The 16,798-nt window shown below is 47.7% G+C and overlaps 1 protein-coding gene across 1 annotated transcript in view; it reads left to right on the top strand.

The window, feature by feature from the left end:
* Window positions 1-16,798, top strand: part of Pdia5 (protein disulfide isomerase family A member 5) — a 92,777-nt gene that overhangs the window by 14,263 nt on the left and 61,716 nt on the right. Inside the window, exons 2-3 of the mRNA XM_004642184.1 lie at window positions 11,501-11,627; window positions 13,873-13,960. Coding sequence (XP_004642241.1) covers window positions 11,501-11,627; window positions 13,873-13,960 — 215 coding nt within the window. The remainder of the gene's footprint in view (window positions 1-11,500; window positions 11,628-13,872; window positions 13,961-16,798) is intronic.

The following is a 16,798-nucleotide window of genomic DNA, read 5'->3' as shown; positions in this document are numbered from 1 at the left end:
TAAGAGTAAAACATAAGATAAATACTGGAATGGCAAGTAAATGACCAGCACTTCTAACAGTTTGAGGATAGGATATTGCACAAAGTTCTAGTGTGGTGTGGACGTGCAGAATGACCGTGACAGTTACTGGTGCTATGCCCTCATTTGAAGAAGTACGCTGTCCATCTGGAGGTGGAGGGGGCAGGTGAGCACTCTTCCAGGTAAGCCTGCTGGACAGGGATGGATCTCAAGCAGCCTGTGGGAGAGGCAGGCCCGTATTTGCTGTGCTCTGGGGATCTCTTTTTTCCCCTCTCTTTTATTAAGCAAGGTATTTTCCTTCTTATTCGGAAATATTGTAAGGCTCATAACAGAGTAGCAAGAAAAATACAGAGTTTTTTTTTTTTTCCCAAAGGACTTTTTTTTTTTTGGTCTTATTTTCACTATTTTCTTTTTTTTGGTACCGGGAATCGAACTCGGGGCCTCGCACTTGCTAGGCAGGCGCTGCGCCACCGAGCCACATCCCCGGCCCAATACAGAGTTTTTTGATACACACTTTATCCAGGTTCTAGAAGTATTAATATTTTACCATGCTTCTTTAATCATAGTCTTCCTCTAACGTCGTTTATTTTTTTGTGGAACCGGGGATTGAACTCAGGTCCTTGAGCTTGCCAGGCAAGTGCTTATTCCACTGAGCTATCTCCCCAGCCCCACTAACGTAGTTTATATGTGATGCTTCTTTGCCCACTAAATGCTCGACTTAGTCATGTGACGTACAGTGATGTTTCAGTCAGCAAAGGACTGCGTTTCTCAGAACTAATGTCCGTTGTTAAGCAGTGCATGGTGTACTTCCTAATATTCAAGGACCTTCTTTCCTATAAAACCACAGTACAGTAATCAAAACCAGGGAGGCAGCACAGTTGTTCCTCAGTGCCCTTGGTGTTTCAGGATTCCTACAGCTACCAAAATCCATAGATCCTCAGTCCATTACATAAAATGGCACAGTACAGTATTTGTACGTGTGCCTACATATACCCTCTCGTGTGCTTTAGCTTTTTTTCTTTTTGGCACCACTGGGGATTCAACTCGGGACCTTGTGCTTGCCAGGCAGGCGCTTATGCTGCTGAGCTATCTCCCCGGCCCTCACATATGCATTAAATCACCTTTGTTTTACTTGTAATACCTAGTACAATGTAAGTGCTTTGTGAGTAATTGTTCTGCTGTATTGTTTAGGGACTAATCAGTCTGCACATGTTCAGTACAGATGAAATTTTCCTTTCAAATATTTTTGTCCAGAGTTGATTAAAGCTACAGATGCAAACCTCCAGATGCAGAGGGCCAGCTGCACTTGGTTCAGGACCTGAGCCAGAGGCACACGTTGCATTTAATTGTTTTTTCTTAGTCTCTCATCTGGAACACTTGTTCAGTCTTCTTCAATCTTTGTCTTTCCTTGATCTGTGTGTGTGTGTGTGTGTGTGTGTGTGCGCACGTGTGCACACTACTGGGGATCAAACTCAGGACCTTGTGCTTGCTAGGTCTTTGTCTTTTCATACTTAGCCATTTTTGAAGAATTCCTCTCAGTTTGATTTTTGGTGTTGTGTCCATTCTTTGCTTCATATGTGGAGACATTGGGTGGTAGTTTGATATTAGTGTTGGTCCCGTGGTTAAGGAGAATTCTACTCTGCTTATTCACTGTAAAGTTGTATTTTCTGGTGGCAAGATATTTGAGACTGTTAATTTTTTGTGTTGTGATAGCCAAATGGTGGTAACTTTTTAAATATTGAAATGAGATGTTTTTATTATGATGAGTTAGTAAAACAGATAAAGGGGAAGAATAAGAACTATCCAAGAACCAAACTTTAGTTTTTGTTTTCTTGTTGTCTTTCTCTACACATAATTTTGATTGCTTAAAGTTGAGATCCCATCAGGTATATTTTGAATTCTGTTTTTAAAAAATTAACATTAAGACAAATATTTTTGATCTTTAAAAACATTACTTAACTAGTTGTATTATTTTATTGAGCTGTTTACTCCAGTTTGCATAACCCTTCCTGTACTGTTGGACCATTAGTTTGTTTACAGGTTTTGACTCTGATGGGAAGGATTGTATGAGTCATTTCTATGTCAGAACTTCTGCTGATTTCCTCAAGACACGTTTCCAAAGTGGAGTTACCAAGTCACAGAGCACCAGTACTTTCAAGATAACTGGTGCCAAATAGCTTTCCAAAAGAATTGTGTAGATTAAGTGTTTGCCAGCAGTGTAGGACGTGGCTCATATTTTAAGAATTCAATAATGGTGCTTCTCAACCTTTTGTTTTTTTAAACTATGGCCCACTTGTGAAGGTTGGTAATTGATTAATTTCCTGTATTTTGAATTATGAAAGCATAGGTATTTGCTGCCAAAAAATAAATTATAGTGCAGTGCAGTACATTACTCTTTTCAAGCTCCACATCCGGATGAGCTCTGATGTCACCAGGTGGCTGTGTGTAGAGAAGATGGCTCAGGACAGGAAGGCAGTTGAGCTCCTCCTTGAGGGATCGGGTATTTCATCTGGAGAGTCTTCAGAGTAGAATGGTGGCCATTTTTGCAGTATGTTGTCAGTGGAGAGGAATTCAAACTTCCTGATAAGTGAGGCTGTCCCAAGTGAGGTGGGTAGGACCAAGGACATGGATGTTCATTCATATTCATTCTCTCTCTCTCTCTCTCTCTCTCTCTCTCTCTCTCTCTCTCTCTCTCTTCCTGTTTTTAATATGCAGTTTAGACTGGCCTGGAGCTCACTTTGTAGCCCAGGCTGGTCTTGAACTTGTCACAATCCTCCAGGCTCAGCCTCCTGAGTGCTGGGATTACAGGTGTGTGCCGATACATGCTGCTGAGAACATGGATTCTATAAGAGCTTCAGTATACTCAGTTCTGTCTGAAACCCTCTGGGTCCAGCTGGGCCTTGGCTCTGGAGCTGTAGATTGTGTAAACATTGTGGTGGGGGTTTCTGCACAGGGAAACAATCCAGCCCAGCTCAGCAAGAAGCGTCCTTGCCTGTGTAGGGTCCCTTCACTAGAAAAGGGTGGGGTTGAGAAGCCAGAGAGTCCACAGCTAATTTTCCTTGGGTTTGTGGGTAGCTGTTACCAGATGATTGCGTTATCAGTGAGGACCAGCAGAGCTAACACTTGGAGAGTCAGAAGACGCATGGTAAATCAATCCCTATCTTCTTTCTCATACGGTTTATCTACAGCAAGATTGGGTGACTTACACACTTAAAATATCCCTACTGGTACAGATGTTCCTCTTTCTTCCTAGTTGGAGCTTTTGTTTCAGTAGGTATTCAGATCTATTTATACATGTGGCATCAGACCCAGAATGCTAGTACCATAAAAAGGTCATTTATTTCACTCCTATAGAAGCCAGGAGAGGGATATTCTAGGGCTGGTATTCCCTTTATGGTGTCAGAGAACTAGACATTTTCTGTCTTGCTAACCCCACATCTTTAGCAGATTCTTCCTTTTCATTGTTTCAAGGTGGCTCCTTGAGTCCCTGCCATCTTGTCTAAATTCCAACTGGCAGGAAGGAGGAAGTGACTAAGAAGAGTCCTATCAGCTGCCTACTGGGGCAGTTCCTGAAAGGTGCTGCATAACACTTAGCTTACATTCCAAGGACTGGAGTTGAGCCACAAAGCCACACTTGTTGCAAGGGAGACTGAGAGATAAGGGTTTTAGTGTGGGTGGCCACATGCCCAGGAAACCCTAGGAGTTTCTGCCCGCCTTCTGCAGTAGTAGCCACGAGACTAGGTGTCTCAGATGGCACGGTTGGGAAGCACTTGAGAATTCCCTTTTAGCCCCTCCACCTTCTTGAGGAGGAGACTGAGACTGCAGGAGAGATGGCTTGTCCAAGTGCACACAGCCAGGAACTATCAAGGTCAGCACAAACCCACTCCAAGTGCAGGGCTCTTCCTGCAGCTCTTGGGTGCTCAGCCAGCCACAGCCCTCCTCAGTTTCTCACCTTTGCCCCCAGGCCCTGTACCACCAGCCTTTTCAGCATCTAGATTTGCAGATGCCAACATTTCAAAGCTATTTTGAGCAAAATGTAGGTTAAACTAAAACTGATTTCTTCACAACTCCCAGTTTAAGAAGAGTATCTTTTTACGGTGTCAGCAAAAAAAAGGAACCTCACCTCTTTCCCTTCTCATAAATGTTCAACTTGGGACCACATGTCTTCCTTCTTAGCAGGCCACTCTCAGGTGCTTGCATGTCTCAGCTCCAGGGTCTGCAGAGGGTGGTGAATCTATGGATTTATGATAACAGCGCCCATGACGGTGAGGGCACTGGCTTGTGCCATCAAGACAGAGCCTTTTCTTAGGCAGAGAATGTAATGTGGGAAGGACAGGCCATCTTCTAGCTTTGTCTGACTCCAGTCTGGAGTGTGGGGGAGAGAGTACCAGGCTCATCCAATGAAGAGGGAGACATGCCTGTGCTGATGAACAGGTAGAGAGTGGGCACCACCCTTCCCACAGTCTCTGAGGAGGAACAGCCTGTTCGTCATCTGGGGTCCCCTGGGTTTGTAGAAGGCAGGATGTAGTGTAAATCTGAAAGGGGACATCCTCCCCTGCTCTCCTGACTGGCTTGGCCAGCTGTTGCAGCAGTCTGGGGACTAGAGGTGGAGGGAGGCAGGTCCTCCAGCTGGCAGTCAGGGACAAAGTTCTAGTTCTGACTCTACCCCATAGCTGTGGTGTGGCTTTGGCTCCTCGTGGTGGAGTGGGATGGGTACCCACTTGCTGGCTTGCTGTGAGGAGCAGGGTCAGCATGTGTAAGACCTGGAAAGTGCACTCCCAATGTGCCGCCTGACCTCTTGCTCAGGGTCACTGTGCAGCTGGCTGGCAACCCCAGTTTTTATGGTCCTGAATGTGTGTACGTGTGCACTCTTTCCTGCCTGGCCCTGCTGTTTGATTACAGGCAGAGCCTGAGGGGAAGAGGTGTCCCTGTGTTGTCGCTGCCCTTGCTCACTCATAGTACTGACACACATGAACAGTCACTATGTATTTCTGTCTGCCAGGTATTGTGTCAGTGTCTTTATGTCCTCTCCCCTCACCCAGGCTTGCGCTAACCCACCAGGGTGGGCATCTGAATCATCTTTCCCACCTTCCACGTGAGAGACAGAACTCAGAGGGCTAGTAACAAACCTGCTGTGAATGGTGGCACCTGCATTCACCCCAGGGCTATCTGACTTCAAAGCAAGGGCCCTTTCTGCAGTACCTGAAGATGGCAAAGAGAGAGGAGAGCAGAGCTTAGAAAGCCTAAAGCCAGATAGCCAGAGATGGGCAGACACCTAGTACAGGAGCAGTGCAGGGGCCCTGGCACTTGGACAAGGGAACTGTCTCCTCCACAATTGTCCCAGCTGTGGGATGAAGCATGGACACTGTGGGGGCACCATGGGTGCTGCAGGGCACTGGGGGGAGCCTTAGAGAAGGTGGAGCATGGGTAGGGCAGGGACTCTGTGACAGAAGTTAGGGAGACTGGTCTGTATGGAGGAGTGCTGCTTTTCTGATACCAGCAGGACCAAGCTTGGAGGGCCTCTGTTTCCAGCAGCAGATTTCTGCGCTGCACTGGGGAGGTGTTTTGTGGGGCTCAGCTCAGCTGGTTGGGTTGGCTCAATCTTTATTTACCACTAATATTGGTAAAACAGAGAACTGATCAGCACAAAGAAGGCCATGGTCAGAGAAGGTCAGAGGACTTGATGTGAGAGATGAAGGTCTTTTTCTCCTGTTGCTAGAGTGTGTCAGTTCAGAAGCCTGCCAAACACAGGAAAGATACCACCACTCTGGCTTGGAAGTGGCTGGTTTGGAGAGCGCCAGCTCTTCCAGTGCCGCCCTTTACCTCTAAGGGCATAGCAGAGGAGCCAGCAGCATCCTTACCGTGTCATTTTGGCAGCCCTTATTATTTCTGAAGTTTCTGCCTTGTAATTGAAGGCCTTTGTAGGAAGACCCTGGCCAGGCAATCAAGGACTCCCTGGACCTTCCCTTCAGAACAGAAAGGTTAAGCAGCCTGGGAGGCTAAGTGGCCAGTGGATGCCCCCTTGGAGAGGAGAGGGAGGAAGGCGTCCCTGTTGGCCCACTGTGGTTGTTCAAGAGGGTGAGGTTAGTCCGAGGAGCAACCGCGGCCTTTCGGCCATGCTGTCCTTAGAAGATGTGAAGCCTCAGATCTTAGCTCTGTAGACTTCATCTCCCTGGATTCTGCCAGAGCCTGCCTTTGTTTTCTTGTGCTAAGACCTTCAGATCCCACCTTTCTGGACAAACCCCATGTTTCCTGTAGGCTCCATCTTCACCTGGCATCCCGTTGTCTTCCAGCCCTGCTGCAGCTCCTGCTCTCTTCCTTGGCGTCCAGCTGCTGTGCTGAATATACATGCTCTGCTTCCCGCCCCACCCCAGGTTCTGCCAGGTGTCCCGCCTCACACCCCTCAGTCTGCTCTGTTCTTGCCTCATCCTTGTTTCTCCTTTTCGACTGAGCTGTTCCCTGTCTGCTCTCTCTGGCTTCACCTGTGGAGACTTCTGCTACATTGGTACTCATCCTGCACCCCAGAGGACTTGTCTTTGGGTGCCTTCATGCTCACAGGTGTGTGCCCTGCACAGCTTGAACCTGCCATCATTTTCCTTAATTAATGAGAAAAGGCTACTCTGCCACTGCTGCCTGCCCGCAGAATCCTTGGAGCCATGTTAGACATTTTCCTCCTTCTTCCTTGTTTAACTTATAAATGGACATCACATTGGTTGTTTTTCCCTTAGCAGTCGTGGAACTGACCCTTTTCTCTCCTCTTGAACAGCCACCTCACAGTTCCCTCAGCCCAACCTACCGGGCCATTGCCCTCACTTCACAGGCAGATAAATCTGTCCATCTCTGAGCTGCCCCTGCTCACTGGTCAGCAGTGCTGTCCCTCACTTCCTGCCTAGGCCGGCTCTTGTCTTCAGTCCAGGCCCTCTTGCCTTACCTGCCCCCAGCTCCAAGCAGGCTCTCCCTATTGCTGTGGGCTCCCTGGTTCTGTGGTTCCTGCCACAGACTCACCTTCTCACATGCCCTGGGCATGACCTCTGCAGGACTGTGATTTGTCCTGTTTATTAAACTGGACAGCTGTTTCCTAATGGCTTTCAGGAGGCCTGTCCTCCAGAAGTCTTAGTCCTAGTCTTCGGGAGAAGATGGTGGGGAAACAGGCTGTTCGTGGAGATTTCTAAAGCAGGCCATCTGCAGGGAGCCCAGGTCAGCTCTGGTTTAGTGCCCTGCGATGGATTTCAAGTGAAGTCAATTTGCTGATCATATTTCTGTCATAGTATAAGTCCTCTTCTATGTCATGATAAACATTGGGTCAGGGGCTTTGGGCTGCCAGGGAAGTGGTTGCTTAATCTCAGGCAACCCATGGTTACATGGCCTGAGGGATTGACTGGTTTTATAGAAAGAAGCCAGGTGCACCTGAGACTCAGGCTCCTGTGACTTCTTCTGGGGCTGCTGTGTCGCAACAGCCAGCTGTGTACGTGCTGCCCAAGACACAATCTCTTCCCTGTCCCTGCTTCATGAGGCCTACGCTTCTGCAAGGCATTGGAGCTGGTTTGTGGGTCAGAGCGCGAGATCAGGTAGTGGTTTTCTTAACTGGTCAAATTATCTGAGGATTAACAGCAGCAGCAAGTCAGGATGTCTTTCTAGGAGATTCTTTTATTATTATTTATTTGTATGTTTATTTTTTTGTCTCATCACCATGTGCATTGAACTATGGCCTTTTTAAACCAAAGTCCATTAGCTACCTGTGAACACATACTCATAAAGTTGAAGGAATTCTTTGGTGAACTTCTGGGGTGGCCTGAATAAGGGCAGTGGGTCCCTGTATATAGCTTGGGCAGTGTGTGTTGAAGGAGAAATAATTCCTCAACTGTTCCTCCTGGATGATTTTACTCTGGGGGAAAGGAATCTTTGGATTCCAATGGCAAGATTATATTTAGAAACACTCAACTCCAGTCATGTTTCTGTCTTCCATTCTGCTGAGACAGAAATTTGGATTATGTATTATGGTTACTGATCCTATTGGAGTGCTTTCTGATTTATAAGGCATGTTCAATAAACTATCCCATCTCATCCTCACAGCAGTCCCGTGAGGGAGCTTTTATCCCCACATCAGATGTAAGTTGCTAAGCCTCTGAAAGACTGAGTGATGTTGCCTGGTTGTTTTAGTTGTTGAGTGATGAGGTTTAGACTCAACTTAAGACATCTGGCTAGAAAGAGGCAGTGAACTGAGAAGGCCTGGGGACACATTAGGCTGGGACTCAGATCTTGGCTCTACCTATTTTCTATCCTTTCTTTTCTCTTTCCTCTTTTCTCTTCTCCTCTCCTCTCCTCTCCTTTTCTTTCATTCATTCATTCCTATCAGGGTTCAAGCCCAAGAATGCTTTACTACTAATAGCTTTTAATTGCTTTTTAAATTTTTGAGACGGGGTCTTTTTACTCTTTCTTTCTTTTCAGTATAGGGTCTCACTAAGCTATGAGACTTGTAGTGATCCTCTTGTGTTGGCCTCCCCAGTGCTGGGATTACAGGTGTGTGCCACCATACCAGTTTCAGTGGCTGGCTCAGTACCTAGGGCCGGCACTGCATGCAGTACCAAGGATTGAACCCAGGTCCTTGCGCTTGCCAGGCAGGCACTTAGGCCACTGAGCTATCTGCCCACTCCCAAGACAGGGTCTTTTAAAATTGCCTAGTCTGACCTCAGACTTGTGACCTACCTGCCGCAACCTCTCAACCTGGGATTGTAGGCATGCATCTCTATGCCCAGCTCAGATTTTTCATTTAAAAATTTTTTTCTGATAGAAATGAAAACTATTCAATATGGTGAAGCGTATAAAATAATCTCTAGTTGCCTCTTTTTATGGACCATATTCCTCCATGATCTCTTTCCTTGTGTTAGCCCAGGCTGGTTGTGCGCCAGCCTGCTAAACAGTCATCTTGGACAGATCTTTCACTGTCCACATGGTAACTCTTCTTGCCTTTCTCTTCTCTTGGATCTTTTATTTCTTTGGTTCTGTGGCCCTTTCCTTTTTCATTTACTTTTTGTTTTGGTAGTGCATAGCTTCCTATAGTTTTCTAAGAATGCTTTGATGGCTAAGTTTGCACATTTGATGTCTTTGCCCTGTGTGAACCTTCTTTCATGATTGACAGATAATTTGACTAGATATAGAATTCTAGTTGGAAGTGATGCTTCCTGAGAATTGTGAAGGCATCTCTTCACTGTCATCTGGTATCCTGATGGGCTACTTTTTTTTTTTTTTTTTTCCAGTTTTGACCTCTGATTTTTTGTATGTGATATTCTTTTTTCTTTGAAATTTTCCAGATTTCCTCTTCAGCAGTTGTTCTGAAAGTTTTCAGTTGATAAACCTTGATGAGTGCTTTTTTTTTTTTCATGATGCTGGGCTTACCCAGCTAGAGATGTACATCCTTCATTTCTGGGACATTTTCTTTTTGTTTTTTTTGTTTTTTTGAGATAGGGTCTTGTTATGTAGTTCAGGTTGCTGCCCTTGAACTTTCCATGTAGCCCAAGCTGGCCTTGAATTTATAGTGATCTTCCTGCCTCAGTCTCTAAAATGCTAGAATTACAGGCATGTGCTATCAGCTCCAGCTTTTTTTTTCTTTTAATAATCTTTTCCTTTCTTTTTTTCTTCTGGAGTTTCTTTAATTTGGTTTTTGCACTTAATGGATCCATTCTCTTATTTTTATTACATGCCTTTTTTTTTTTTTTTTTTTTTTTTTTTTTTTTTTTTTTGGTGATTTGGGACAGGATCCCACTGTGCAGTTCTAGCTGTCCTTGAACTCACTATGTAACTCAGGCTGGCCTCCAACTTACTGTGATCCTCCTGCCTCAGCCACCCAAGTGCTGGGATTATAGACATGTACCACTGCACTTGACATACATGTCCTTTTTCTTAATCATTTTGTTTTATTTTCTAGGAAATTTTTTTCTGTACTGTTTCCAACTGTTTCCAAGTTCTTTTTTGTATTTTTCTTGATTGTTATCTATTTGTTCTTCTTCTTTTTTTGGTTCATAGATGTACTGTTTTATTTCTGTGAGAATTACATTTTTTTTTCCTTTAGAGTTTCATTTTTCCATTAGTTTGTTTTGGTCTCTGTCTTTTGTGTCAGTATAAAAGAGGCCTCTGGGCACATGCCTATAATCCCAGCAATTTTCAAACTTTAGCCCAGTCTGCACAATTTAGCGAAACTGTCTCAAAATTTAAAAAATAAAAAACAGGCCTGGGGATATAGCTCAGTGCAAAGGCCCTAGGTTCAATCTTAAGTGGAAGGAAGGAAAGAAGAAAGATAGGTAGATAGGAAGGAAGGGGGGAGAGAGAGAGAGAGAGAGAGAGAGAGAGAGAGAGAGAGAGAGAGAGAGAGAGAGAGACCGACCTAGTAGGCAACTCTAGAGTACGAGGAGGGGGTGGAAGGGAGTTGCTTTCAGGATCCTCATAGTGAAGTGTAGAGTGGGGACTCATGTTTCATTGGAGAGTCTTGAAAAGGATTTTTTTTTTCTTACCTAGTTCAGGCTGCCTTAAGGGCAGGTCTGGTGTGGCTGGTGGAGCTGGGGATTGAACCATGGTCCTATGCGCCTGACTGCATTTGCTAAAGCAGCACTTTAGAAAACTGAGCTATCCTCTAAGCCCCCTTCATTGGAGGTTCTTGAAACCATTATCTCTACACTGTTCTTCTTTTTCTCTTTAGTTGCTCCAGAGAAAAAAATTCTCTAATCACTTGCCTAAGAAGTAAAGCTGACCACAGCATCTAGAAGGGGGTAGGGGGCGTTCAGGGGCAGGCGCGTGGAAAGATGAGTGATCTCAAGGTTTGATTTGTGTGTGTTCCTATGTCTCCCACACTGTACCTGGTGAGCTGTCTGTACAGTAACCCCTTGTCTCCTGCCAGGTGGGCCATGAGTATTGTGTAGGTACCTGGCTTGGCAAGGTGTCTGCTTTGTGACCGCTCCTCCTCAGACTCCCCCCCCCCCCGCTTTTAGCGTACCCTTCCCCATGCCTGTGGGGTGCCTGCTACCTCCAGCTCCCCGGGTCCAGGACTCTAGGAAGCATGGGCTTGTTTCTTGTTGGCTGAGTGAGATAAGCTAGAGCCTTCCATGCACCCACTCCCTTCGTAAACATGAATGGGTGTCTCATTTTCCTGCAGATCGCATGCTTTGGCACTCTAGGTAGAATGGAGCTTTCATTTGTGCCACTGTGTGGAAGCTGGGATAAGTGACCTCGAGGAAGCTTTGGATTGCAGCCCATACATCCTTAGGGAAGTGCAGGGAGTGGCCAAGCAGCTAGAGAGTGGGTGTGGGCTGGGAAGTGTCCTTGGAAGTAGACATATGTGTATTGGTGATGCCCTGAGCTCCATCAGCCTCATCTCCTGCAAGTAAAATGTGCTCTAGGCAGCACATCCAACCCACCCCCCCCACCCCCCGTTCTTCCTTGGGCCAGAATACAAACTGGGACTCAAGGTCCTTGACTCTTTGATCCTCAGGTGGTCCTGCCGACCTATCTGTCCTCAGCAAAAGTCTCTCCACTCATCGAGAGAATATCCGACCCCAAGGACTTGAAAAAACTTCTCAGGACCCGGAACAATGTGCTGGTGCTCTATTCTAAATCTGGTGAGTGTTTTCCCTGGCCTTGGGGTCAGCCATCAGGATTGGGGGTAGTGATGGAGAGGGGTGAAGCAGAGGTAGGAGGGGAAGACCTTAGGGTAAAAATAGCATTGTTTCCCTGCATGGCATGGCAAGCACTCGGGGTGTGCTTCACCAGAGTAGTTGATTAATTGGCCTGGGGCTGGCTGAATTAGTCATAAGCTTGGGGACACTCAGCCTGGCTGGTAGCCCTGGCCCTGCCTAGCCCCTGTTTGTCCCACTGTGGTATCAGACCCAAGATTGACTTTGGAGTGGACCACGAGCTCCAGGCATAGCAGCCTCGCTGGAAAGCAGTAGCTGCTCTCTCTTGACCTTGAGTTTGGCAAGGGTGTAGTGGTCAGAGGTTTGCCCAACTCTGGGCAGCAAATCTGGGGAAGGCTGAGTGGCCAATTTTGTTGATGTTGTTCCACCAGTTAAGTGCTTTTGTTGCTCCTGAAGTTGCCAGGTTTTCCATGCCCTGAAGAAGCAACAGCCAGTAGCTGGGCCAGTTCTGGCATGGCCTTCTCCAGCAGCTCATCTTTAGCTGTTATTGGCATGTGGGCTGATGTGCATTTCAGTTGCCTTGTTTGTTTTTGGTCTTTTTGATTTTACCATATTTTTTTGGTTGAACTGTTTTTTAGGGGAGGTTTATTTTTTGGTTTTGTTGCCAAGGACCGAACCCAGGGCTTCCAGCTTGCTAGGCAAGCATTCTACCACTGAGCCAAATCCCCAACCCCTGATGTGCATTTCAGATGGATGTCTCTCCTAAAACCATTCCCCGCCCCCAGCATTATGGCACATGGCTGTCCTCAGTGCCACTTGCTGCTGTTTCCCCTTCTGAGGGTCTGGCACACCCACTCCTTGGGTTTGCATTCGGAAGGCCAGCATGGACCAGCATCTGTGCTGTGAGGAAGGGGTGTGTGGCAAGGCCAGGGAGAAGCAGTAGCTCTCTCGAGTCCGGTGTTCAAGGCCTTGAATAAATGTGGCTCACACCTTGGATGCTTCTGGAGCTGCGCTCGCTGTCAGTGTAGCAGTGTGCCACGTGCCTTCTCTGGGGCGGATCCACAATCTAAGGTGGCATCATCAGACTGTCTCATCTGCTCCTTTGCCACAGGAGAGCCAGTGCAGGCTGTCATAGGTATCCAGTTTGCAAATGAGGACATGGAAGCTAGCAGAGAATAATTAACTTGCTTGAGGTCTACCAGCGAGTACAGCAGAACTGGACCCGGACCCGTCTGCTGCCTCTGCCTCTTCTGTCCTCTGATGCGAGACAGGAAGGAAATAGAAGAGTTAATTGTGCAGTGGCAGAGGGCTTTGAGACCAGCGTGGGGCTGAGCAGGAAGGTGAGGGTCTCTGGGTCCTGCCCTTCTCCTAGCCCAGTCTAGGTGGCCAGCACTAGGGTCTCTGTGCTATCCCCTTCCCAGGCACTTTCTGACTTTGGCGTGCTAGGGGTGGGGCCTGCACCATAGCGCCTTTGCCCATGCCAGTTGCCTGAGACTTGTGCCCTCCAGGGGCTTTAACAGCATTGTAGAATAATTTTTTTTTCTCCCTGCCATTCTTCCAGCTAGCACCTCCTTTTGCATGGCTGAAAGGCACAGCTAGGGCGAGGATACTTTACATTACCTCCTTTAATCCGTGCCCCCAGCCCCTCCCAGGGCCTGTCTGCCATCTAGAACAATGGCTTTGCCGCCTCCGTGGTTCGCCCTCCTCCATGGCCCTGGCCAAGGTTTCTTGGGAGTGCCTCCTCTGAGCAACTTGTGCATGTTTCCTGAACGATGCTTTTTGTTCGCATCTGTGAAAAGCTCAGCATGCTTTGTATTCACAAACAGCTACCATTATCCACACTGGAAGAGCTGCTCTGTAGAGACACATAATTCAGACATCATTTCTGCTTGGCCTTCGGATGTATCATACGGTGTCTGGCAGGAGAAGGCAGCAGATCCCTCTCCCCACCAACATCTACCCAGTACGTCTTTTGAATGAGCTTGCTAGGATCACGGGGAAAGGTGACCAGGAGTCTACTGGCTGCTCCACTATGGATTATTCAGGCTGGAGAGGTTGCAATCCTGGCCCTGGCACTTGTCCCTGAAGGCCTGCTTTCGCACAGCAGCACCCAGATGCTTTTTGCCTAGACACACAGGGTGACACCTGGACCAAGGAAAGACTCTGCCTCCACCTGTCTTGGGGCCTAAAACTGTTGGTCACAAATATTTTATTTTCTCTTCTTTTACAGAGGCAGCAGCTGAAAATCATCTCAGGTTATTGTCCACTGTGGCCCAGGCAGTGAAAGGACAAGGCACCATCTGCTGGGTGGATTGTGGGTATGTCCTGGGTACATGAAAAACTGCGCTGGGGGCTGTGGTGGGTCCCTGGGCTTCGGTGGGTCAGCCTTTGTTTAATATGGAGGGAGTATTGGAAGATGCCCCCAAGAAGATGCTTGGGGGCACCCGTGTCCTGGGCAGGGAGGTGTGGCTTTGTCTCCTTTGCTTTTAGGCCCCTTCCCCTCCTCATTTTCCACAGAGCTTTCACTTGGGTTATGTTCTCATATGTTGCTTTCTTTTGAGGGGTGGGGGGGCGGAGGGGTCCTCCTTGTTTTACAGAGTGGAGCCTTGCTGCTTAGAGGCAGGATGATTTTCAGGCTCACACATTGGATTGGTTGTGTGGGTTCTGTAGCAAAAACCACAGTTTCACCTCCAACCCAGGCCCTTCCCACTGGATGTCTCTGCCATCTGCAGCGCTGAGGTCTTGCAGTTCACTGGCAGCTTGACTGGGCCTTGGCTCCTGACTGGCTCAGGCCTGTAGAGGGCTAAAACCTTCGATGGTGCTATTTTTGCCTGAACCATAAGCCCTGCCTCTGCCCTGCAGGTTAAGTGAGCTTTTATAGGCCCCACTCCAGTGTAATCCTCTTCCTATTCAGTTTGAGATCTAAATGGCTGTTTTGCCAGTGAAGTTTTAGAATACACTGATTTTAAGTTGATGACCTCAGACTTGTTCAGCCTGTGATTAGAGAGAATTGAAGGAACTTCATGTTTTCATAAAGCAGTGAATGCTAAGAGAGTTGGTCTTAGCCTCCAATGGTGTAAAGTAAATAAATGTGTGCATATGTGTGAATCTGGCCTCAAACTCCAGATTCATTTGATAGCAGCTGAGCAGAAAAGCCTGCTCACTAGGTGGTTGATGGTATCTTAGCCATGCGTTAGTTCTGAAGGTGTTCCAGTCTCCAGGTGTCTCTGTCTCCCACATTTTGCCTGCAGTGCTGTACGTGACTGGCAGAGTGTCAAAGCCTATCAGAGGAGACAAAGGCACTTTGGAGTTTCCATATCTGAAGATGACAGCAGTTCTGCCACGCTGATGGGGCCTTATTGTAAGGAGTTTTCAAGAGGCTTATTAAGTGGCGGGAACAAGCAGGGGAGCTTTGCTTTAGTTGTTATTTCTACCTGGGTCCATCTGTTGGCCTTTGCCAAGCACTTACAGTGCTTTGAGAAACCACGAATGAGTGACGGTGCCCCCGGGAGCCAAGGTGGAAGGAGGAGGCAGACACACAGCCAAGTGGCTACTCTAGGTGGAGAGGGATTCACACAGGCTCTGTGTAAGAGGGGCAGTCGCGTGGTGCTGCCTGGAAAGTGAAGAGCTTTCCTGAGGAGGAAAGTTCAAAGGTGGAGCAAAGATCCAGAGTGCCAGGTACTCCCAGTGCCCTCACTTGTTCTCCCAGGCCAGCTGCGGAGCATCCAGAGCAGGATACCTGAGCTAAATGGGGTCGGGTTCATTGTGAAGACAGACGAGAAGAGGGTAGCAGTGAAGTTTGGAGTCATGAGGTCTGGAGTCAGTAGAAGTGCCAGTGGGAAGGTGCAGTGAATTTGGTGTGCTGAAATTAAACTCCAGACAGAAGGACACTAGAGCTAAAAAGAGGCTCCCTACACAAAAGGATAGGTGGTTCCATGAGGCTGCCTTTGTCCCTGTAAGAGGAAGTTTATTATTTATTTATTTATTTATTTAGTCTTTTTAGGGAAGGCTCTACAGGGTGTTCAGGGTCTCACTATTAGATCGGACTCGTAGTGATACACCTGTTTACAGCCTCCCAAGAGTTGGGATTACAGGCGTGCTCCACCATGCCCAGTCTCAATTGCTGTCTCAGCACTCCCTGGGGGTGGGGCCCGCATGGCAGGCCCAGGGATTGAACCCCCGGCCCCTGTGCCTGCTTGCAGGCATTTTAATCCACTGAGCTATTTGGCCAGCGCTGTAAGAGGAAGTTTAAGCCAAAATGTTAAGCAGCTTTGAAATAGTATAGATAAATGGGTGGGCTATGGAGCCAACATCCATTATGTTGGAAGGCAGAATAGCTGTGTCTTGAGTTGCAAATTAAGAGGCAGAGTGCAGCTGAAACCTCAGAGCAGCCCGAGGGTGGTGGTCCCTCCCCACAGCTCCTGGCTGCTGTTCTCAGGGGCTGCTGATAGATGAGGTGATCCCAGGGCATGAACCAGCTCCTGCCCTTCTACTCAGCTGATCCTGTTCCTGCGTTCCTAAATGTGCCCTAAATCCCCAGAGACCTGACTCTGTGAACCCTGTAGGGCCTAGGTGGCTTCTCCTGCTGCTGTTCCACAATTATGACAGTGTGTGTCTTCGTTGTGTGAGAGAGACACCCCCAGGCGGGACAGTGGTGGTGTTTGGACTGCTTTCTGCAGCTCTCTGCAGGGAAGGGAGGAGGTGGCACAGAGCCAGTGTTGGTGTCTTTAGCCACTTCTGTTAAGCAGCAGATGGTTACTGCCTGCCCCGTGTGGGGGCGTTCACACACACTCTCGCACGCACATGAGCACACACACACACTGCCCTGCACCTCCACTTCTCAAGCTCTGCTTCCTGCCCTGCCAGCAAAGGATGTGCAGGCTTGAGGTGGGGGTGTCAGGGGAGTCGGGAATGAACAGGCCACTCCACCTCTCCCTTCAAAGGGCAGATGAGGGGACGGGAGCCTCTGGCAAGAGCATACACTGCTTTCGGATGAGTTGTTACATTGAGTCATTTTCCTTATCTGCAGCGTGAGGCAGTGCTATACATTCTGCCTTCTTTCTTGGTCAGTGCTAACTAAGGAACAGGTAAATGAACAGAAAACACAGTGTCAGTGTGAGATGCCATTTTGCTGTTACTATTTTATCTGGGCAGAA

The sequence above is a fragment of the Octodon degus genome, unplaced genomic scaffold, assembly GCF_000260255.1.
Source record: "Octodon degus isolate 3935 unplaced genomic scaffold, OctDeg1.0 scaffold00147, whole genome shotgun sequence".
Taxonomy (NCBI): Eukaryota; Metazoa; Chordata; class Mammalia; order Rodentia; family Octodontidae; genus Octodon; species Octodon degus.
This window is presented reverse-complemented; position numbering and strand designations above follow the sequence as displayed.